Raw genomic sequence first — 19,851 nt, 5'->3', positions numbered from 1 at the left:
CAGGCTAGTGTTCTCTTCATGCATGGAGCTGGGAGTCGAGACTGAGCAGGTGGCAGGGAGGGCAGTCTAAGAAAAAGGCTGGTGGATAAGAGTTCCAGCATATTTGCAGGTGTTGTCAGTGAAACAGAAATCCTCCCAAAAGTGACAGGAAGAGTGGGGTGGGCAGGGCCTGGTTTGGCCTCCAGTGGCCCTGGTCACAGGCCTCCTCTGTTCCCATGCTAGGTCAGGCAGGGCAGGACCAGGGGCTCTCAGATTTCAGCTCATGGCAGAATCACTTCTGCTTGAGGCAAGAGCCAGCTTTCAGGTGCCACGTTCTCTAAGACTTGCTGTGACAGGTCAGCCCATCACACAGGACAAGCCTGAACCTAAGCCCCACCCCCTGGCATGTCCCAGTCCCATCCCCTGTAACCTGCATTAACAAAAGCCAACAGAGATCCCTGTGGTAGCCTGGGGTCACTGCTCTTCAGCCCGCATGGACACTCCTCAGGCCTCTTCCCCATTTATGGTCTATTTCTTCAGGAGCACATGAAGCCCAGGAGCCCTAGACTCTAATGCAGCAGCTTGACTATTTCCCTTAGCATCGATCAAGTGAGGGAAGTGGCTTGGAGGGACCCAGTCCACTACAGGGGACTGCAGCAGGGGAGGAGGGGACAGGGCAGGAGCACCAGCAAAGTGATTCTCCAAACTCAGCCTTCCCTGTTGGAATGACCTTACTAGGGACCCCTTAGGTGCCAGCAGTACGGCCAGTCATGATGGGGGTGCCAGATCCGTGGGGGTCCCCCTCACCATGGATAGTCAAAGCTGGTCCTTGCTGAGTCTCCGAGGTTTGAATGCCTGAGACAGCGATGAGCATGCTGAGAGGCAGCCATTCACGGGGCCAGCAAAGCAGCAGCATCCACACTCACTGAGGAGGGGACAAAGAAGGATTAGGGTTAGCCCTGTCAGCATCAAAGACATGGGCAGAAGGGTCAGGACAGGACCACGTCTATCCTCTCTGGTCCAGGCAGGACTGGCGCAAGACAGCTGGGGCTGTTTTACAGCCCTTAACTCTCGTTCCCCCTCTACCCTCTTTTCCGATATGTTTTTAGAACAAAAATACGTGATGGTCTTAAAAGACTTCAGGACATAGTGCCTACAGGAGCCACAAACATGCAGGAAGGACTGAAAGAGGTACAAGACAACTCTGAAAATTTATTCTGCTTTGTCAAGTTCTTAAGAGTATTATTGGTTCATCCGCCAACATTCTTTCAATTTGTTGCAGGCAAATAAACAGATTCAACAAGCTACCTCAGGAGGTAAGCTGCCGCTGACGTCACTGTGCTCAGGTGGGACAGAGCCAGGCCCGGGCCTCAGCGAGGGCTGGTGCACACCCTCCTTGGCCAGCTACTAGCGCTGACTCTAGGAGCGAGCTCCTTGCCCTCTCTGTGCTGCAGGTTCCTCCTCCCCACAGTGAGGATGAAAAGCTCCCCCAGGGATGTTCCTGAGAACCACATGGGGTCATGCATTAAATTCCTGTGCTTGACAGGATATCAAGTGCTTGACCTACAGTTGGGTTGCATGAAAAAGAAGAGAAATTCCAGGGACAGTGAGCAGAGTTCAGTTTGGGGAGCAGAGGCCTTGGTGCCCCTGCCTGCCCACACTCTGTCCACCACGGCCCTGGCTCTGCCCCTTCAGCCTCTCCCCTGTGGTTGACTCTCATCCTGTGACTGTGTTTCCAACAGTGGGAAAGGCTGTGCTCAGCCCAGAACCACCAGCATGTAGACTGTAGGGCTGCGGCCTCATCAGGAAGGAAGCACAGGCTGCTGGGAAGGCAGGGAGCTGGGCGGGGCCGCTGCCCAAGCCTGTGTCGGTCAGTCTGGCTGCTCCTCCCTGAGCTCAGCTGAGAGGCCTGTCCTTGCCAGGGAAGTAGCTGCAGTTGCCATTCAGGATAAAGGCTGTCCACCCGCCCCTAGTGAGGGTCACTAGGAAGCACTCTGAGCCAGGCTCAGGCTCCTCACCTGTCAAGTAAGTCCTAGGCTAAGTCCTCTGTCCCTCCAGGCACTCTGGTGGCAGTTCTGGGGTCAGGGTGGCCCCTCCCCAGGAGGAGGAGGCACAGGAGCAGAGCTGCAGGCCTGGCAGCCTGAGGCAGGTCACTTCAGGTTCCTTGCTCACCAGGCCATCCCTTGCTTCCTCTCTAGACAGGAATACTTCCAGCCTGATTATCACCCTGACTGCGGGGCCACTGCTACCAAGGACGTTACAGGACACAAAGAAGGAAGTGAGTGCTGTCCACCATTATCAGCTTTGTGCTCCATGTGTTTGGGTGTTTCCACTCAAAACTTCTTTTCTCTTAGGCTCAACAGGCTCGGGATATGGGGGCCAAGGTTTACTGCGTGGGTGTAAAGGACTATGAGAGAGATCAGGTAATTCAGAGCAGATAACCAAGTGCCACGTGTGAGCCCAGCTGGGGAAAGCTTTCAAAGGCAGCTGTCCCAGGGTCACCCAGACAATGGCCCTCGACCTCAGCCCAAATGTTTGGACAACAGGTAGTCAGATGAACAGCAAGTGTTGTGTAAACCTACACACCAGAGCTGCGGGTGGAGCTTCCACTCTCTGAGGGTGGGCTGCTGACAGATGCCAGGGTGTGGCTCTTGGAGTCCAACATGGCAGGAGGCAAGACTCTATGTCCTGAGATGAGACCTGCTGTGTTCTCAACTCCTGGCTGTGTGACAACCATCTCCTCTCTCTTGTAGTTGAATGATATTGTAGAAAGAAAGGACCAAATGTATGGGACAGAGGAATTCAATTCTGCAGAAACTTTTGTTACGTCGGTGAGTGTGGGCTAAACATGAGAGGGGAGGTGGGCTGCCTTTTCCCCATGTCCCTGCTATCAGTCTCCCTGACCCTGCCACCCCTCTGTTCCAGCTCGTGAAAAATTCGTGTATGGAAGCCATGGCTGGGGACACACACTTTGTCTGTTTAGGAGGTAAGAGCCAAGTCACAGATTTAGACAGAAGTGCTTGTGTGTGTGTGTGTGTGTGTGTGTGTGTGATGCATTCAAGTGGTATGGGTGTTCTGATTGTGGCATATGTGTATTAGTGTGTTTCTGTACATGGCTTGATTGTGTGTGTGGTGTCTATGTGGTCTGAGTGGATTGTGTATGGTATGTGTGTGTGGTGTGCATGTGAGTATCGTGTGAGTGTGTGATGTGTATGTGTATATGACACGACTGTATGGAAATCTGTCCAGCATGGAAGTGTGCATTGATACACACTCGTGTGACTGTGTGACACGTGTATGCCAGGTGTTCTGTGTGGATGTGTGGGATTACTTTTATCTCACAGACTGATTGAGAGGTTATTGACATATAGTTCTGTATGGTTTTGAAGTATACCACATAATGGTACAGACTTATATTGCAAAAAGGTGACCATAAATAAATTTAGTTTTTAAAATATAAAACCAAAAATTTCTTTAAAAAATTAAATATACATTGATGCTTAAAACTTTCAACAATACTTATCACATGAATTCAAACTACCCATAAAAGCATAATACATCAAGATTAATTAGGGCTCACACATGAAATGCAAGCCTGATTCAATATATAAAATATTAATGTGATTTTCCTCATCAGAAAAAATGGAGAAGAAAAACGTGATTATTTCAGTGGGTAAAGAATTGGACATAGCTCATGGTCAGTGTCATGCTAGTAACAGAGCCTAACAAAGGCATCCAGGGAAGCCATGTCTGCCCCGAGAGGGTCTCTCCACCAGTGTGGGAATGATCCTGTGCAGTTGTGTTTCTATCAGAAGCCCTCTCTCTGAATGAGCTGTGTGCATGCCAGTTTGTGCATCCATATCACTGGGATTTGTAGAGTTGAGGTGGGTGATAAGCACAAGCTCCCACTGGTGACAGCACCAAGCTGGATGCAGCTGGATACAGACGCAGGAAGCCGGTCCTGGCTGTGGCGCTCTGAACTGCAAGACCACAGCGCAGAAGGCTGTGGTCAGACAGAGCAGTGATCCTATCTGAGCTCTGCTGTTCATGGGTACAAAACCGGGACAAATTATTGAGTATCTCCCAGCTCCAATCTCATCTCCAAGAAGTTGAAATAACACCCACCACCCACTATCAGATCTGCAGTGGGACATAGAAGCAATAGAGTGCACAGGATCTAGAAGCTGGTGGTTCTCACCTACAGGAGCTGGTACTAAGACTTCCATCACTGACCCCTGCTTCTTCCCCTACCTCTCTGCTGAGCTCAGGTTGGGGAGGGAAGTGGTTAAAGAACACCCAGGGTGAGAGCATCTCCAGCTGAGCCCTCAGTGGGTGGAAGCTCTCTGACCCCTCCTGTCTCTGACCCTGTGGCCTGTGCAAGGTGTGGCCATGGAAGGAGACCCCACACATGTGCAGGGCCTTCCCTTGCACATCCCAGCTTGCAAGCAACCTGAGAGCTTCCATTCTCTGATCATGTCCCCAGGACACACACGGGCTTGCAGACCTCAGGGGAGGATGCCTGTTGTCATTCATGCCTGGTGGTGGCCTAGCTGGGGTGACAGGTGCTTGCTGCACACCCTCTGCCAGTGAGGCCCAGCAGTGCTGCCTTAACCTTTACAACTGCTGCCATCTTTACAAAAGCTGCCACATAGCATGACTGTCACTGAGATAGAAAGCTCAAGGCAGGAACCTGGAGCCTAAATAAAGTAGAATCCGTCACTCTGAATAAGTCAGTGGGCTGGGTGTGAGGAAGCCTGGAGGGGTGAGCATGAGACATGTCACTTCTTCAGCCTCTCAGGCTCCCTCCAGGTCTAAGCAGAGGCCTCTGCTGGCCTCCCTGCCTCCAGGCCTGTGCTCCAGCTCATCCTCTGCACAAGGCATTAGGGGCTGAGAAGGCCACTTCCCTAACCCACCTAACTGTGGGGCTGAGGCCCCCAAGCTGGATAACCAGACCCTCCAAGGACCAGCCTCTGCTCTAAGTTCACCTGCTGCACAGGCTGGTAGGTAGGGGCCTGGGCTTTCTGGAAAACCTCGTTTAACTTTACAGGATCCAGACCACCCGGGTTTTGAGACTTCACTCTCAGAGCACCTTAATCCAAAGGCTTTCCTCGGCATCTGGCTCCCCTGGTTTCCCACAGCCCTTGATCTCTCCTCTCATTAGAGGCTTCTCACCCGGTATGAAGCATGACTTCTGCTTGGCTATGTCCACATCTTTATTTTTATCATTCAGTAAATTCTTTTGCTTCAGATTTTATTATGGATCATTTCAAACCCCCAGCAAAGTAGAAACAATTATTTAGTGGGCAATCCAATCTCTACCACCTGAATTTGCAATTAATATCTAACTGTATTCCCTTTCATATTAATCTGTCTAGCTCTCTTTCTATGTCCCTTTTTATCAGTCCATCTTACTTTTTGATGCATTTCAAAATAAATTACAATCATCAGACTACTACACCACATATCTTTAATTGGGAAACAATTTTATTAAGATTTCTCTTTTTGAAATGCAGCAGAACTAAGTGTATCATTTGATGAGTTGTGACAAATGCACACAGCAGCAAAGCCCACGAAGACTCAGAGCATTACATTTGCACCTAGAGTGTCCCCTCAGCTCCCTTCCCAGGCAATGCCTGCCCCCACCCCCCAGAGGCTGCTACTCCCTGATTTCTTCCTCTACAGTCTAATTTGCCCTTTAGAACTCTCCCCAGTGACTCTCAAGGGATGAGCGTGGGCTCTGTTCTGGGGCACTGGGCACCATGGTTTGAGGACTCATGCCTCCTGCATGTTTCTGGGTTTCCTCAGACCTTGACCCCGGGAAGGGGTGCTGGAGGCAGCACCTGGTTACTCTTTTTCCTGTATGTGAGCAGACAAGACTGGGTGTCCTCAAGAATACTCAAGGCCACAGTAGGAGCCAGTGCAGAGCAGGGCTTCCCTCTGGGGTCCAGCTCTGCATCATGGCCAGAGACACTCTGGGTGGGGGCAGGCTCTGTGGGGCAGGAGGACCTGAGGCCTGAAGGATGGGCACACAGCGCCGATGGACACTCCTGCAGCCAGCCTGGGCAGAGGCTGCCCCTGCTCCAGGATAAGGTCCCCCCTTGTCCCATCCCACTGTCTCCAGAATTAACCACAAAGAATTCATCTTTTATGTGAAAGTGTTGGTAGCTCAGTTGTGTCCAACTCTTTGCAACCCCATGGATTGTACCCCACCAGGCTCCTCTGGCCAAGGAATTCTCCAGGTAAGAATACTGGAGTAGGTAGCCATTCCCTTCTCCAGGGGCTCTTCCCAAGCCAGGGATCTAACACAGGTCTCCAGCATTACAAGGTCAATTCTTTACCAACTGAGCCACTAGGGAAGCCCTTTTGTATGTAAATTCCTACCTAACTATACTTTACAAGGATATTTTTACATTCATGGCATCTTGTAGTACATAGTGTTTTCCAACTTTCTACACAGTATTTCATTTTATGGATGGACCAGTTTATTTCATTACTCTCCCTTGGTCAGTATTCAGATTGTTCCTAATTGGTAGATACTAGAAGTTACACTCAGAGAAGGCAATGGCACCCCACTCCAGTACTCTTGCCTGGAGAATCCCATGGACAGAGGAGCCTGGTAGGCTGCAGTCCATGGGGTTGCTACGAGTCGGACACGACTAAACGACTTCACTTTCACTTTTCACCTTCATGCATTGGAGAAGGCAATGGCACCCCACTCCAGTGTTCTTGCCTGGAAAATCCCAGGGATGGGGGAGCCTGGTTGGGCTGCCGTCTATGGGGTCGCACAGAGTCAGACACGACTGAAGCGACTTAGCAGCAGCAGAAGTTATACTATAGGACCATCTTGGTAATTACCTCTCTGTGAGCTTGGAAAAGGACCAGAAGTTGACCTGCTGCCATAAGGGAAAGCCAGGTCACATTTCGTTGTGTTAAGTTTCTCTCAAAGTGGCTGTGCCAAGTAGCATGTGGTGCTCCAAGACCTGCCCTCCCCAGGGCAGGTCACGTCCATCTGTGTACCCTAGTCCGTCTCAAGCAAGTCAGATGCCCTCTTCCTGGGCATCTGCTCATCTCCATCAGCCTTCTCAGGGAGAGGCCTGCCTTCCCAGCTCCTCTCATTGGAGCCCCCGGGTGGCCTGGTATATGTATTTTCTTTCAGAGAGAAAGCTCTGCATTCCAGAGAGGATTGGTCTCCCTTCGAGAGCCAGTCAGTCCTTCTGCCACATGAGAGCTGGTGGGCAGTGGACTGCATGTGGAAATGCAGCAAATGCAGCCCTGGAAGCTGATCTTAGATCTCCTTGTCACTTCATTTTCGTCCTGTGGTTGATACTGTTGGAGGGATTGGGGTGCTGAGGTAGGGGTTTAGGAAACAAAAGGAGCAGCTTTCTTGATAAAGCAAAAGGCCTTTACCTTTAAGTCTCTTTTGCCGAAATACTAAAACCATCACCCTGTCTTCCACTTTGGAGACTTGCCAGAGTTCATAAGCCCTCCTTTGAAAGCCGCAGTGCCTGGGGCAGAGGGCTCCACTGCGAAGGTGAAGCAGCACCCGAGCTGGGCTGGAGGCAGCAGGAGACCCAAGGCGGAAGGAAGGCGCCAGGCAGAGGGCAAAAGCCAGTGTGGCCTGTGCCCTGGGCTACCAGCCAGCCCTGACCTCTGCTGCTGCCCTCCCTCATCTTCCAATGGAGGAAGAGGCTGGGCTCAATCTTCACCATAAGGCTGGGACTGCTAGATCCCTTATGGGGGTTTCTGCTTTTAAAAAGTCTGTCATAACATGTTAGCAGGCTAGTGTCAGCCAACTGGCCAAGAATCTATTTACTTCAAAAGAGAATTTGCAAACCCCACCTTGATATGATGGGGGCCGCGGGAACACCTAAAGCTGGAAAAATCAGGACTGCCAGGTCTAGGGCTGTGCTGGCATTTCTGAGGAATGCTTCCCAAGTTAACTGACCTTGGGTAAATCAAGAATATGCAACTGGAACTAGCCAAGCTTGGCCAGGCTGCAGGGGTGGAGGCTAAAGACCATGGACTTGCAGTAGCATGGCCTGCATTTACCCTGGCCAGCTCCCCAGGGGCAAGCCTATGACTTGCCCTCTCTGGATCCCCCGGTATTTGTTTCACTTGCCAGGAAGCACCCCTGGGGACCCAGTAGTCTGGCGAGGGGCTATGGCCCAGAACTGCATATCAGTGTCTACCACCCTGGCTAAAGGAAATGCTTGGTGAATCTCTGTGGTGGGGGTAGGGCATTGTGTGAGGCAGGTGAAGGGGCAGGAAGAAGGAGGGGAAGAATAGTCACTGCAGACTTCAGAACCACAGCTAAGACAGGATTCCACCCTCCATGGGGAGTCTCCTGTGCAGGGTCCTTGCCTCATTGCATGCCTCACCCAGGTCCTGGTTTTGCTCCTGGGGTGTCTAGCCTGCCATAGACACAGAGAAACACAGGGAGGAACAGATTCTCAAGTGTCAGAAAGTCCCACAGGCACCGGGCTTGTGTGCCGAGCTCAGACGAGGGTCAGGACTGTCTTCAGCCTGTGTTGTCTTGGTTCCTCTGTGATTTTCAGTGGCAAGCACTGCCTATACCACTTAGGGAAGAGCGTGGCTTTTCCGGGTCTTGATTTACCCCTGTGGAGGGTATGAGAATGGGTGTCTTTTAGCTCTACTGTTCATTCGGGTTTGTAGCAGCACCCCAAGGTCTCAAAGCCCAGCCCAGTAGCCTCAGAGTGGACACTCAGTGAGGATCTTGCACAAGAGGTAACCAGAGTTTGGTTCAGACAGAGCTGCTTCCTCATAGAAGTCACTTGAGAGTTCAGTTTTGGGTGAAATTCTGTCTGCTTCCTCATAGAAGTCACTTGGGAGTTCAGTTTTGGGTAAAATTCTGTAACTGTGAGATCAGAGGGAAGACAGCACTGAGGCCCTTCTAACACAGACCTTTGGATGTTACTTTTGCAGTAGCCTATGAAGTGACATTTTTTGCATCTGGCCTAGATGAAAAAAGGAAGGATGAAATTGTTTGCAGATATCAACTGGGCTCCGGCAAAGTCTTTGGTAAGTAAATCCCTTGATACCTCCAAGTAAGAAATATGCCACAACACACTGCATTCCCTTCACCCAACAAAGCCTTCAAAGTTCTTACTGGCCTCTCACTGTAGACACTTTAATGATAGCAGCAAAATTGACAAGTGGAGGGGGGACTTGGCTGGAAGCCGGGTTAACTCTCCCTTCATATGGAAATCTGAAAATAATCAATCCCTTAGCATCTTTTTTTTTTTCTTTATTTTTTTTATTGAAGTATAATTGCTTTACAGAATTTTGTTGTTTTCTATCAAACCTCAACATGAATCGGCCATAGGTATACATATACCCCTTCTCTTTTGAAGCTCCCTCCCATCTCCCTCCCCATCCCACCCCTCTAGGTTGATACAGAGCCCCTGTTTGAGTTTCCTGAGTCCTACAGCAAACTCGTTGGCTATCTATTTTGCATATGGTAATGTAAGTTTCCATGTTACTCTTTCCATACATCTCACCCTCTCCTCCCCTCTCCCTATGTCCATAAGTCTATTCTCTATGTCTGTTTCTCCACTGCTCCCCTGTAAATAAATTCATTTTTCTAGATTCTGTATATGTGTGTTAGAATACGATATTTATCTTTCTCTTTCTGGCTCACTTCACTCTGGTATAATAGGTTCTAGGTTCATCTACCTCATCAGAACTGACTCAAATGCCTTCCTTTTATGGCTGAGTAATATTCCATTGTGTATATGTACTACAACTTCTTTTTTTTTTTTTTTTAGTGGATTCCATCCATGTTTTATTCTTCAACTAACCTGGCAGAGCTAAACCACAGCTGACTCAGATTGCATCCTAAGTATAATAACAATATTTTCAACATGAATAACTTCTTAGATAGTAACATGGGGGCATTATATTTGTCCTATTTCACACACTGTTTTAGTTTTGATTATTAGGCGAAGGAGGTAAAGCTAGACTAAGAGAAGTTATCCTAGGTGAATCATCATCAGTGTACTGAAGAAACTTCTTAAGACAGTACGATATCCTTTAAAGTGAATCAGTTCCGTTCAGTTCAGTTCACTCAGTCGTGTCCGACTCTTTGTGACCCCATGAATCCCAGCACGCCAGGTCTCCCTGTCCATCTCCAACTCCCGGAGTTCACTCAGACTCACGTCCATTGAGTCAGTGATGCCATCCAGCCATCTCAACCTCTGTCATCCCCTTCTCCTCCTGCCCCCAATCCCTCCGAGCATCAGGATCTTTTCAACTGAGTCAACTCTTCCCATGAGGTGGCCTAAGTATTGGAGTTTCAGCTTTAGCATCGGTCCTTCCAATGAACACCCAGGGCTGATCTCCTTCAGAATGGACTGGTTGGATCTCCTTGCAGTCCAAGGGATTCTCAAGAGTCTTCTCCAACACCACAGTTCAAAAGCATCAATTCTTTGGCACTCAGCTTTCTTCTTCTTTTTTTAAATATAAATTATTTTAATTGGAGACTAATTACTTTACAATATTGTAATGGTTTTGCAATACATCAACATGAATCTGCCACAGGTATACAAGTGTTCCCCATCTGGAACCCCGCTCCCACCTCCTTCCCCATGCCATCCCTCTGGGTCATCCCAGTGCAGCAGCCCCTAGCATCCTGTATCATGCATCAAACCTGGACTGGTGATTCATTTCATATATGATATCATACATGTTTCAATGCCATTCTCCCAAATTATCCCACCCTCTCCCTCTCCCACAGAATCCAAAAGACTGTTTTATACATCTGTGTCTCTTTTGCTGTCTCTCATACAGGGTTATCATTACCATCTTTCTAAATTCCATATATATATATGTGTTCAGATCAGATCAGATCAGTAGCTCAGTCGTGTCCGACTGTTTGTGACCCCATGAATCGCAGCACGCCAGGCCTCCCTGTCCATCACCATCTCCCAGAGTTCACTCAAACTCACGTCCATCAAGTCAATGATGCCATCCAGCCATCTCATCCTCTGTCGTCCCCTTCTCCTCCTGCCCCCAATCCCTCCCAGCATCAGACTCTTTTCCAGAGTCAACTCTTCACATGAGGTGGCCAAAGTACTGGAGTTTCAGCTTTAGCATCATTCCTTCCAAAGGAATCCCAGGGCTGATCTCCTTCAGAATGGACTGGTTGGATCTCCTTGCAGTCCAAGAGACTCTCAAGAGTCTTCTCCAACACCACAGTTCAAAAGCATCAATTCTTCGGCGCTCAGCCTCCTTCACAGTCCAACTCTCACATCCATACATGACCAAAGGAAAAACCATAGCCTTGACTAGATGAAATTTTGTTGGCAAAGTAATGTCTCTGCTTTTGAATATGCTATCTAGGTTGGTCATAACTTTCTTTCTAAGGAGTAAGCATCTTTTAATTTCATGGTTGCAGACACCATCTGTAGTGATTTTGGAGCCCCCCAAAATAAAGTCTGACACTGTTTCCACTGTCTCCCCATCTATTTCCCATGAAGTGATGGGACACGATGCCATGATCTTCGTTTTCTGAATGTTGAGCTTTAAGCCAACTTTTTCACTCTCCTCTTTCATCAAGAGGCTTTTTAGTTCCTCTTCACTTTCTGCCATAAGAGCGGTGTCATCTGCATATCTGAGGTTATTGATATTTCTCCCGGCAATCTTGATTCCAGCTTGTGTTTCTTCCAGTCCAGCGTTTCTCATGGTGTACTCTGCATATAAGTTAAATAAACAGGGTGACAATATACAGCCTTGACGAACTCCTTTTCGTATTTGGAACCAGTATGTTGGTCCATGTCCAGTTCTAACTGTTGCTTCCTGACCTGCATACAAATTTCTCAAGAGGCAGATCAGGTGGTCTGGTATTCCCATCTCTTTCAGAATTTTCCACAGTTGATTGTGATCCACACAGTCAAAGGCTTTGGCATAGTCAATAAAGCAGAAACAGATGTTTTTCTGGAACTCTCTTGCTTTTTCGATGATCCAGCGGATGTTGGCAATTTGGTCTCTGGTTCCTCTGCCTTTTCTAAAACCAGCTTGAACATCAGGAAGTTCACGGTTCACATATTGCTGAAGCCTGGCTTGGAGAATTTTGAGCATTACTTTACTAGCGTGTGAGATGAGTGCAATTATGCGGTAGTTTGAGCATTCTTTGGCATTGCCTTTCTTTGAGATTGGAATGAAAACTGACCTTTTCCAGTCCTGTGGCCACTGCTGAGTTTTCCAAATTTGCTGGCATATTGAGTGCAGCACTTTCACAGCATCATCTTTCAGGATTTGGAATAGCTCAACTGGAATTCCATCACCTCCACTAGCTTTGTTGGTAGTGATGCTTTCTAAGGCCCACTTGACTTCACATTCTAGGATGTCTGGCTCTAGGTCAGTGATCACACCATCGTGATTATCTGGGTCATGAAGATCTTTTTTGTACAGTTCTTCTGTGTATTCTTGCCATCTCTTCTTAATATATTCTGCTTCTGTGAGGTCCATACCATTTCTGTCCTTTATCGAGCCCATCTTTGCATGGAATGTTCCTTTGGTATCTCTGATTTTCTTGAAGAGATCCCTAGTCTTTCCCATTCTGTTGTTTTCCTCTATTTCTTTGCATTGATCACTGAAGAAGGCTTTCTTATCTCTTCTTGCTATTCTTTGGAACTCTGCATTCAGATGTTTATATCTTTCCTTTTCTCCTTTGCTTTTTGCTTCTCTTCTTTTCACAGCTATTTGTAAAGCCTCCCCAGACAGCCATTTTGCTTTTTTGCATTTCTTTTCCATGGGGATGGTCTTGATCCCTGTCTCCTGTACAATGTCACAAACCTCATTCTATAGTTCATCAGGCACCTAATATACTGTATTTATGTTTTTCTTTCTGGCTTACTTCACTCTGTATAATAGGGTCCAGTTTCATCCACCTCATTAGAACTGATTCAAATGTATTCTTTTTAATGGCTGAGTAATACTCCATTGTTTATATGTACCACAGCTTTCTTATCCATTCATCTGCTGATGGACATCTAGGTTGCTTCCATGTCCTGGCTATTATAAACAGTGCTGCGATGAACATTGGGGTACACGTGTCTCTTTCATTTCTGGTTTCCTCGGTGTGTATGTCCAGCAGTGGGATTGCTGGGTCATATGGCAGTTCTATTTCCAGTTTTTTAAGGAATCTCCACATTGTTCTCCATAGTGGCTGTACTAGTTTTCATTCCACCAACAGTATAAGAGGGTTCCCTTTTCTCCAAACCCTCTCCAGCATTTATTGCTTGTAGACTTTTGGATAGCAGCCATTCTGACTGGCGTGAAATGGTACCTCATTGTGTGATGTTGAGTATCTTTTCATGTGTTTGTTAGCCATCTGTATGTCTTCTTTGGAGAAATGTCTATTTAGTTTTTTGGCCCATTTTTTGATTGGGTCGTTTATTTTTCTGGAATTGAGCTGCAGGAGTTGCTTGTATATTTTTGAGATTAGTTCTTTGTCAGTTGCTTCTTTTGCTATTATTTTCTCCCATTCTGAAGGCTGTCTTTTCACCTTGCTTAGAGTTTCCTTTGTTGTGCAGAAGCTTTTAATTTTAATTAGGCCCCATTTGTTTATTTTTGCTTTTATTTCCAATATTCTGGGAGGTGGGTCATAGAGGATTCTGCTGTGATGTATGTCAGAGAGTGTTTTGCCTATGTTCTCCTCTATGAGTTTTATAGTTTCTGGTTTTAGGTTTAGATCTTTAATCCATTTTGAGTTTATTTTTGTGTATGGTGTTAGAAAGTGTTCTAGTTTCATTCTTTTACAAGTGGTTGACCAGTTTTCCCAGCACCACTTGTTAAAGAGATTGTCTTTTCTCCATTGCATATTCGTGCCTCCTTTGTCAAAGATAAGGTGTCCATATGTGTGTGGATTTATCTCTGGGCTTTCTATTTTGTTCCATTGATCTATATTTCTGTCTTTGTGCCAGTACCATACTGTCTTGATGACTGTGGCTTTGTAGTAGAGCCTGAAGTCAGGCAGGTTGATTCCTCCAGTTTCATTCTCTTTTCTCAAGATTGCTTTGGCTATTCGAGGTTTTCTGTATTTCCATGCAAATCGTAAAATTATTTGTTCTAGCTCTGTGAAGAATACCGTTGGTAGCTTGATAGGGATTGCATTGAATCTATAGATTGCTTTGGGTAGTATAGTCATTTTCACTATATTGATTCTTCCGATCCATGAACATGGTATATTTCTCCATCTATTAGTGTCCTCTTTGATTTCTTTCACCAGTGTTTTATAGTTTTCTATATATAGGTCTTTAGTTTCTTTAGGTAGATATATTTCTAAGTATTATATTCTTTTCATTGCAATGGTGAATGGAGTTGTTTCTTTAATTTCTCTTTCTATTTTCTCATTATTAGTGTATAGGAATGCAAGGGATTTCTGTGTGTTGATTTTATATCCTGCAACTTTACTATATTCATTGATTAGTTCTAGTAATTTTCTGGTGGAGACTTTAGGGTTTTCTATGTAGAGGATCATGTCATCTGCAAACAGTGAGAGTTTTACTTCTTCTTTTCCAATTTGGATTCCTTTTATTTCTTTTTCTGCTCTGATTGCTGTGGCCAAACCTTCCCAAACTATGTTGAATAGTAGTGGTGAAAGTGGGCACCCTTGTCCTGATAGTGATCATTTGATCATTATGTAGTGTCCTTCTTTGTCTCTTTTCACAGCCTTTGTTTTAAAGTCTATTTTATCTGATATGAGTATGGCTATTCCTGCTTTCTTTTGGTCTCTATTTGTGTGGAATATCTTTCTCCAGCCCTTCACTTTCAGTCTGTATGTGTCCCTTGTTTTGAGGTGGGTCTCTTGTAGACAACATATATAGGGGTCTTGTTTTTGTACCCATTCAGCCAGTCTTTGTCTTTTGGTTGGGGCATTCAACCCATTTACGTTTAAGGTAATTATTAATAAGTATGATCCCGTTGCCATTTACTTTATTGTTTTGGGTTACAGTTTATACACCCTTTTTGTGTTTCCTGTCTAGAGAAGATCCTTTAGCATTTGTTGGAGAGCTGGTTTGGTGGTGCTAAATTCTCTCAGCTTTTGCTTGTCTGTAAAGCTTTTGATTATCATAAGCTTCATATTTGAATGAGATACTTGCTAGGTACAGTAATCTGGGCTGTAGGTTATTTTCTTTCATGACTTTAAGTATGTCCTGCCATTCCCTCCTGCCTGAAGAGTTTCTATTGAAAGATCAGCTGTTATCCTTATGGGAATCCTCTTATGTGTTATTTGTTGTTTTACCCTTGCTGCTTTTAATATTTGTTCTTTGTGTTTGATCTTTGTTAATTTGATTAATATGTGTCTTGGGGTGTTTTGCCTTGGATTTATTCTGTTTGGGACTCTCTGGGTTTCTTGGACTTGGGTGATTATTTCCTTCCCCATTTTAGGGAAGTTTTCAACTATTATCTCAAGTATTTTCTCATGGTCTTTCTTTTTGTCTTCTTCTTCTGGGACTCCTATGATTCGAATGTTGGGGCCTTTAACATTGTCCTGGAGGTCTCTGAGATTGTCCTCATTTCTTTTAATTTGTTTTTCTTTTTTCCTCTCTGATTCATTTATTTCTACCATTCTATCTTCTACCTCACTAATCCTATCTTCTGCTTCCATTATTCTACTATTTATTCCCTCCAGAGTGTTTTTGATCTCATTTTTTGCATTATTCATTATATATTGACTCGTTTTTATTTCTTGTAGGTCCTTGTTAAACCTTTCTTGCATCTTCTCAATCCTTGTGTCCAGGCTATTTTATCTGTGATTCCATTTTGTTTTCAAGATTTTGGATCATTTTCACTATGATTATTTGGAATTCTTTATCAGATAGATTCCGTATCTCTTCCTCTTTTGTTTGGTTTGGTGGGCATTTATCCTGTTCCTTTACCTGCTGGGTATTCCTCTGTCTCTTCGTCTGTTTATATTGCTGTGTTTGGGATGGCCTTTCTGTATTCTGGCAATTTGTGGAGTTCTCTTTATTGTGGAGTTTCCTCTCTGTGGATGGGGTTGTACGGGTGGCTTGTCAAGGTTTCCTGGTTAGGGAAGCTTGTGTCACTGTTCCGATGGGTGGGGCTGGATTTCTTCTCTCTGGAGTGCAATGAAGTGTCCAGTAATGAGTTATGAGATGTCAATGGGTTTGGAGTGACTTTGGGCAGCCTGTATATTGAAACTCAGGGCTATGTTCCTGTGTTGCTGGAGAATTTGCGTGATATGTCTTGCTCTGGAACTTGGCCCTTGGGTGGTGCTTGGTTTCAGTGTAGGTATGGAGGCATTTGATGAGCTCCTATTGATTAATGTTCCCTGGAGTCAGGAGTTCTCTGGTGTTCTCAGGATTTGGACTTAAGCCTCCTGCTTCTGGTTTTCAGTCTTATTTTTACAGTAGCCTCAAGACTTCTCTGTCTATACAGCACCTTTGATAAAACATCTAGGTTAAAGATGAAAACTTTCTCCACAGTGAGGGACACCCAGAGAGGTTCACAGAGTTACATGAAGAAGAGAAGAGGGAGGAGGGAGATAGAGGTGACAGGATGAGATGAGGTGGAATCAAAAGAGGAGAGAGCAAGCTAGCCAGTAATCACTTCCTTATGTGTGCTCCACAGTCTGGACCGCTCAGAGATGTTCACAGAGTTACACAGAGAAGAGAAGAGGGAGGAAGGAGACAGAGGTGGCCAGGACGATAAAGGGGGAATCAAAAGGAGAGAGACAGATCCAGCCAGTAACCAGTTCCCTAAGTGTTCTCCACAGTCCGGAACACACAAAGAGATTCAGAGTTGGGTAGAGAAGAGAAGAGGGAGGGGGCAGATAGAGGTGACCTGGTGGATAAAAAGGAGAGTCCAAAGAGGGAGAGAGCAGTCAAGCCAGTAATCTCGCTCCCAAGTAAAAATGGGTACTGAAGATTGGGTTCTTAAAGGTACAAAATTGATAACAAATACTAAAAAGCAAAGATTAAAATCTACAGTAGAGGTTGGATTTTCAAAAATACAATATTAAAGAAAAGAAAAAGAAAAAAGTCACAAAAATTATAATATATATATATATATATATGAAGTTTGCTTTAAAAAATAGGGTCTCTTTTTTTTTCCCAAAGTAATAGTAGGTTATAAAAATGAAAATTAAAGGAGTATTAGAGGACTTAAAATTTTTTTTTAATTAAAAAAAATAAAGAATGATAGTAAAAATATATCTAGGACTTTCTCTGGTGTTGTTGTGGGCAGTGTGGGGTCAGTTCATTTTTGGATAGTTCCTTGATCCAGTTTATATTTCTCAAGATCTGTAGGCCCCTTCCTATGTAGTTGGTACTGACTACGGGGTTTTAATCTATTGCCCCTGTCACTTCCAAGGTGGTTCCCTCTGTTTTAGCTTCTTCTGTTTGCTGGTCTCTTCAGTGTCTGATTTCTGCCCTGACACAAAGGGGACAGTGGTGGACACTTTTTTAGGCTCACTTGTTTAGTCGTGCTGTGAGGAGGGAGGGACGCTGCAAACAAATAACACTGGCATGTGCTCACAGTGTCTCAGCCACACTGGGCCTGCCCCTGCTCACGGTGTGTGTGCTTTCCCTGTCTACACTGCTTAGGCTCTAGGTTGCTCTGCCGGGAACTGTCTGAGGCCAGCCCTGGGTTGTATGCACTTCCCAGGTCTAAGCTGCTCAGGTTCAGGCACTCGGGTAGTCCTCAGAGGCACAGACTCGGTTGGGCCTGCGTTTGTGCCCTTCCCAGGTCCGAGCAGCTCAGGTGATGAGGTGTTTGGCGAGCGTGGTCACTGCGACTTATCACCTCCCTGTCCCTGCCGCTCAGTTTCCTGGGTGTACAACTGGCGCACCTTCTCAGGCGGATGTTGACCATCCAGAATCCCAAGAAGTCTCAGTTAGCAAAGAAGCCTGCTTGCAGTTTGGTAGATACTGCCTCTCTGCAGCAGCGATTGCCCCCTTCTGGCTCTGCCTGCCTGTCACCAGAGGGGGATGGTCTGTAGCCAGCTGGCTCTGTTCAGTCCTTTGTTGTGTGAGCGGGCCTGACGGTGTCTTAGGTTAGGGGTTTTCGCATAGCTCTAGTCAGTCCTTTGTTCTGTGCGTGGGCCTGGCAGTGTCTTAGGACTTTTCACGTGGTAGCTATCCCACAGTCTGGTTTGCTAGCCCAAGTTAGTTCCCTCAGATTGCCCTCGGGGCATTCAGGCCTGGTCCTTACTCTAAGCAATGCAGCCCGGGTCTCCCCGCCCAGCCCCCGCCTGCTAGTGGCGGATGCAGGCGTCTGCGCTGCTTCTCCGCTGGGGGAGTTACAGTTGGGCACGTAATCTGTGGGTTTTAATTATTTATTTAGTTTCCCTCCCTGTTATGTTGCCCTCTGTGCTTCTAAGGTTCGCCACAGACTCGGCAGTGAGAGTGTTTCCTGGTGTTTGGAAACTTCTCTCTTTTAAGACTCCCTTCCTGGGATGGAGCTCCATCCCTACCTCTTTTGTCTCTCTTTTTGTCTTTTATATTTTTCCCTATCTCCTTTAGAAGACAATGGGCTGCTTTTCTGGGTGCCTGATGTCCTCTGCCAGCATTCAGAAGTTGTTTTGTGGAATTTACTCAGACTTTAAAAAATGTTCTTTTGATGAATTTTTGGGTGAGAAAGTGGTCTCCCCGTCTTATTCTTCCGCCATCTTGGGACTGCCTCCACAACTTCTTTATCCATTCATCTGTCAATGGATATCTAGGTTGCTTCCATGTTCTAGCTATTGTATGTAGTGTTGCAATGATCAATGGAATACATGTGTCTTTTTCAACACTGGTTTCCTCAGGATATATGCCTAGGAGTGGGATTACTGGGTCATATGGTGGGTTTACTCCTAGTTTTTTATGGAATCTCCAAACCATCTTCCGTAGTGACTGTATCAATTTACATTCCCATCAACAGTGCAAGAGTGTTCCCTTTTCTCCACACCCTCTTCAGAATTTATTGTTTGTAGACTTTTTGATGAGGGCCATTCTGACCGGTTTGAGGTGATATCTCATTGTGGTTTTGATTTGCATTTCTCTAATAATGAGTGATGTTGAGCATCTTTTCATGTGTTTGTTAGCCATCTGTATGTCTTCTTTGGAGAAATGTCTGTTTAAGTCTTTTTCCCACTTTTTGATTGGGTTGTTTGTTTTTCTGGTATTGAGTTGTATAAGCTGCTTATATATTTTGTAAATTAATCCTTTGTCAGTTGTTTCATTAGCTATTATTTTCTCCCATTCTGAATTTTGTTTTTTCACCTTGCTTATAGTTTACTTTGCTGTGCAAAAACTTTTAAGTTTAATCAGGTTCCACTTGTTTACTTTTGTTTTTATTTCCATGACTCTAGTAGGTGGGTCATAGAGGATCTTGCTTTGATTTATGCCATCTAGTGTTCTGCCTATGTTTTCCTCTAAGAGTTTTATATGTAAGTTCTGGTCTTACATTTAGGTCTTTAATCCATTTTGAGTTTATCTTTATGTATGGTGTTACAAAGTGTTTTAATTTCATTCTTTTACATATAGCTGTCCAATTTTCCAGTACCATTCATTGAAGAGGCTGTCTTTGCCGCATTGTATACTCTTGCCTCGTTTGTCAAAAATAAGATACCCATAGGTGCATGGGTTTATTTCTGGGCTTTCTATCTTGTTCCATTGGTCTATATTTCTGCTTTTGTGCCAGTACCATACTGTCTTGATGACTGTAGCTTTGTAGCATAACCTGAAATCAGGAAGATTGATTCCTCCAGCTCCATTCTTCTTTCTCAAGACTGCTTTGGCTATTTGGGGTCTTTTGTGTTTCCATGTTAATTGTGAAATTTTTTGTTCTAGTTCTGTGAAAAAATGCCATTGGTAATTTGATAGGAATTGCATTTAATCTGTAGAT

General features: G+C 45.5%; 1 protein-coding gene across 1 annotated transcript in view; it reads left to right on the top strand.

Moving 5' to 3' along the window:
* LOC133240559 (anthrax toxin receptor-like) overlaps window positions 1–19,851 on the top strand; it is a 39,088-nt gene that overhangs the window by 6,388 nt on the left and 12,849 nt on the right. The window contains exons 4-10 of the mRNA XM_061405598.1: window positions 1,089–1,170; window positions 1,262–1,295; window positions 2,178–2,257; window positions 2,334–2,402; window positions 2,733–2,810; window positions 2,905–2,965; window positions 8,923–9,018. Of these exons, the coding sequence (XP_061261582.1) occupies window positions 1,089–1,170; window positions 1,262–1,295; window positions 2,178–2,257; window positions 2,334–2,402; window positions 2,733–2,810; window positions 2,905–2,965; window positions 8,923–9,018 (500 nt within the window). The remainder of the gene's footprint in view (window positions 1–1,088; window positions 1,171–1,261; window positions 1,296–2,177; window positions 2,258–2,333; window positions 2,403–2,732; window positions 2,811–2,904; window positions 2,966–8,922; window positions 9,019–19,851) is intronic.

This window comes from Bos javanicus, chromosome 28 (genome assembly GCF_032452875.1).
Source record: "Bos javanicus breed banteng chromosome 28, ARS-OSU_banteng_1.0, whole genome shotgun sequence".
Taxonomy (NCBI): Eukaryota; Metazoa; Chordata; class Mammalia; order Artiodactyla; family Bovidae; genus Bos; species Bos javanicus.
The sequence above is the reverse complement of the archived record's forward strand: the minus strand, read 5'-3'. Positions and strand labels throughout refer to the sequence as shown.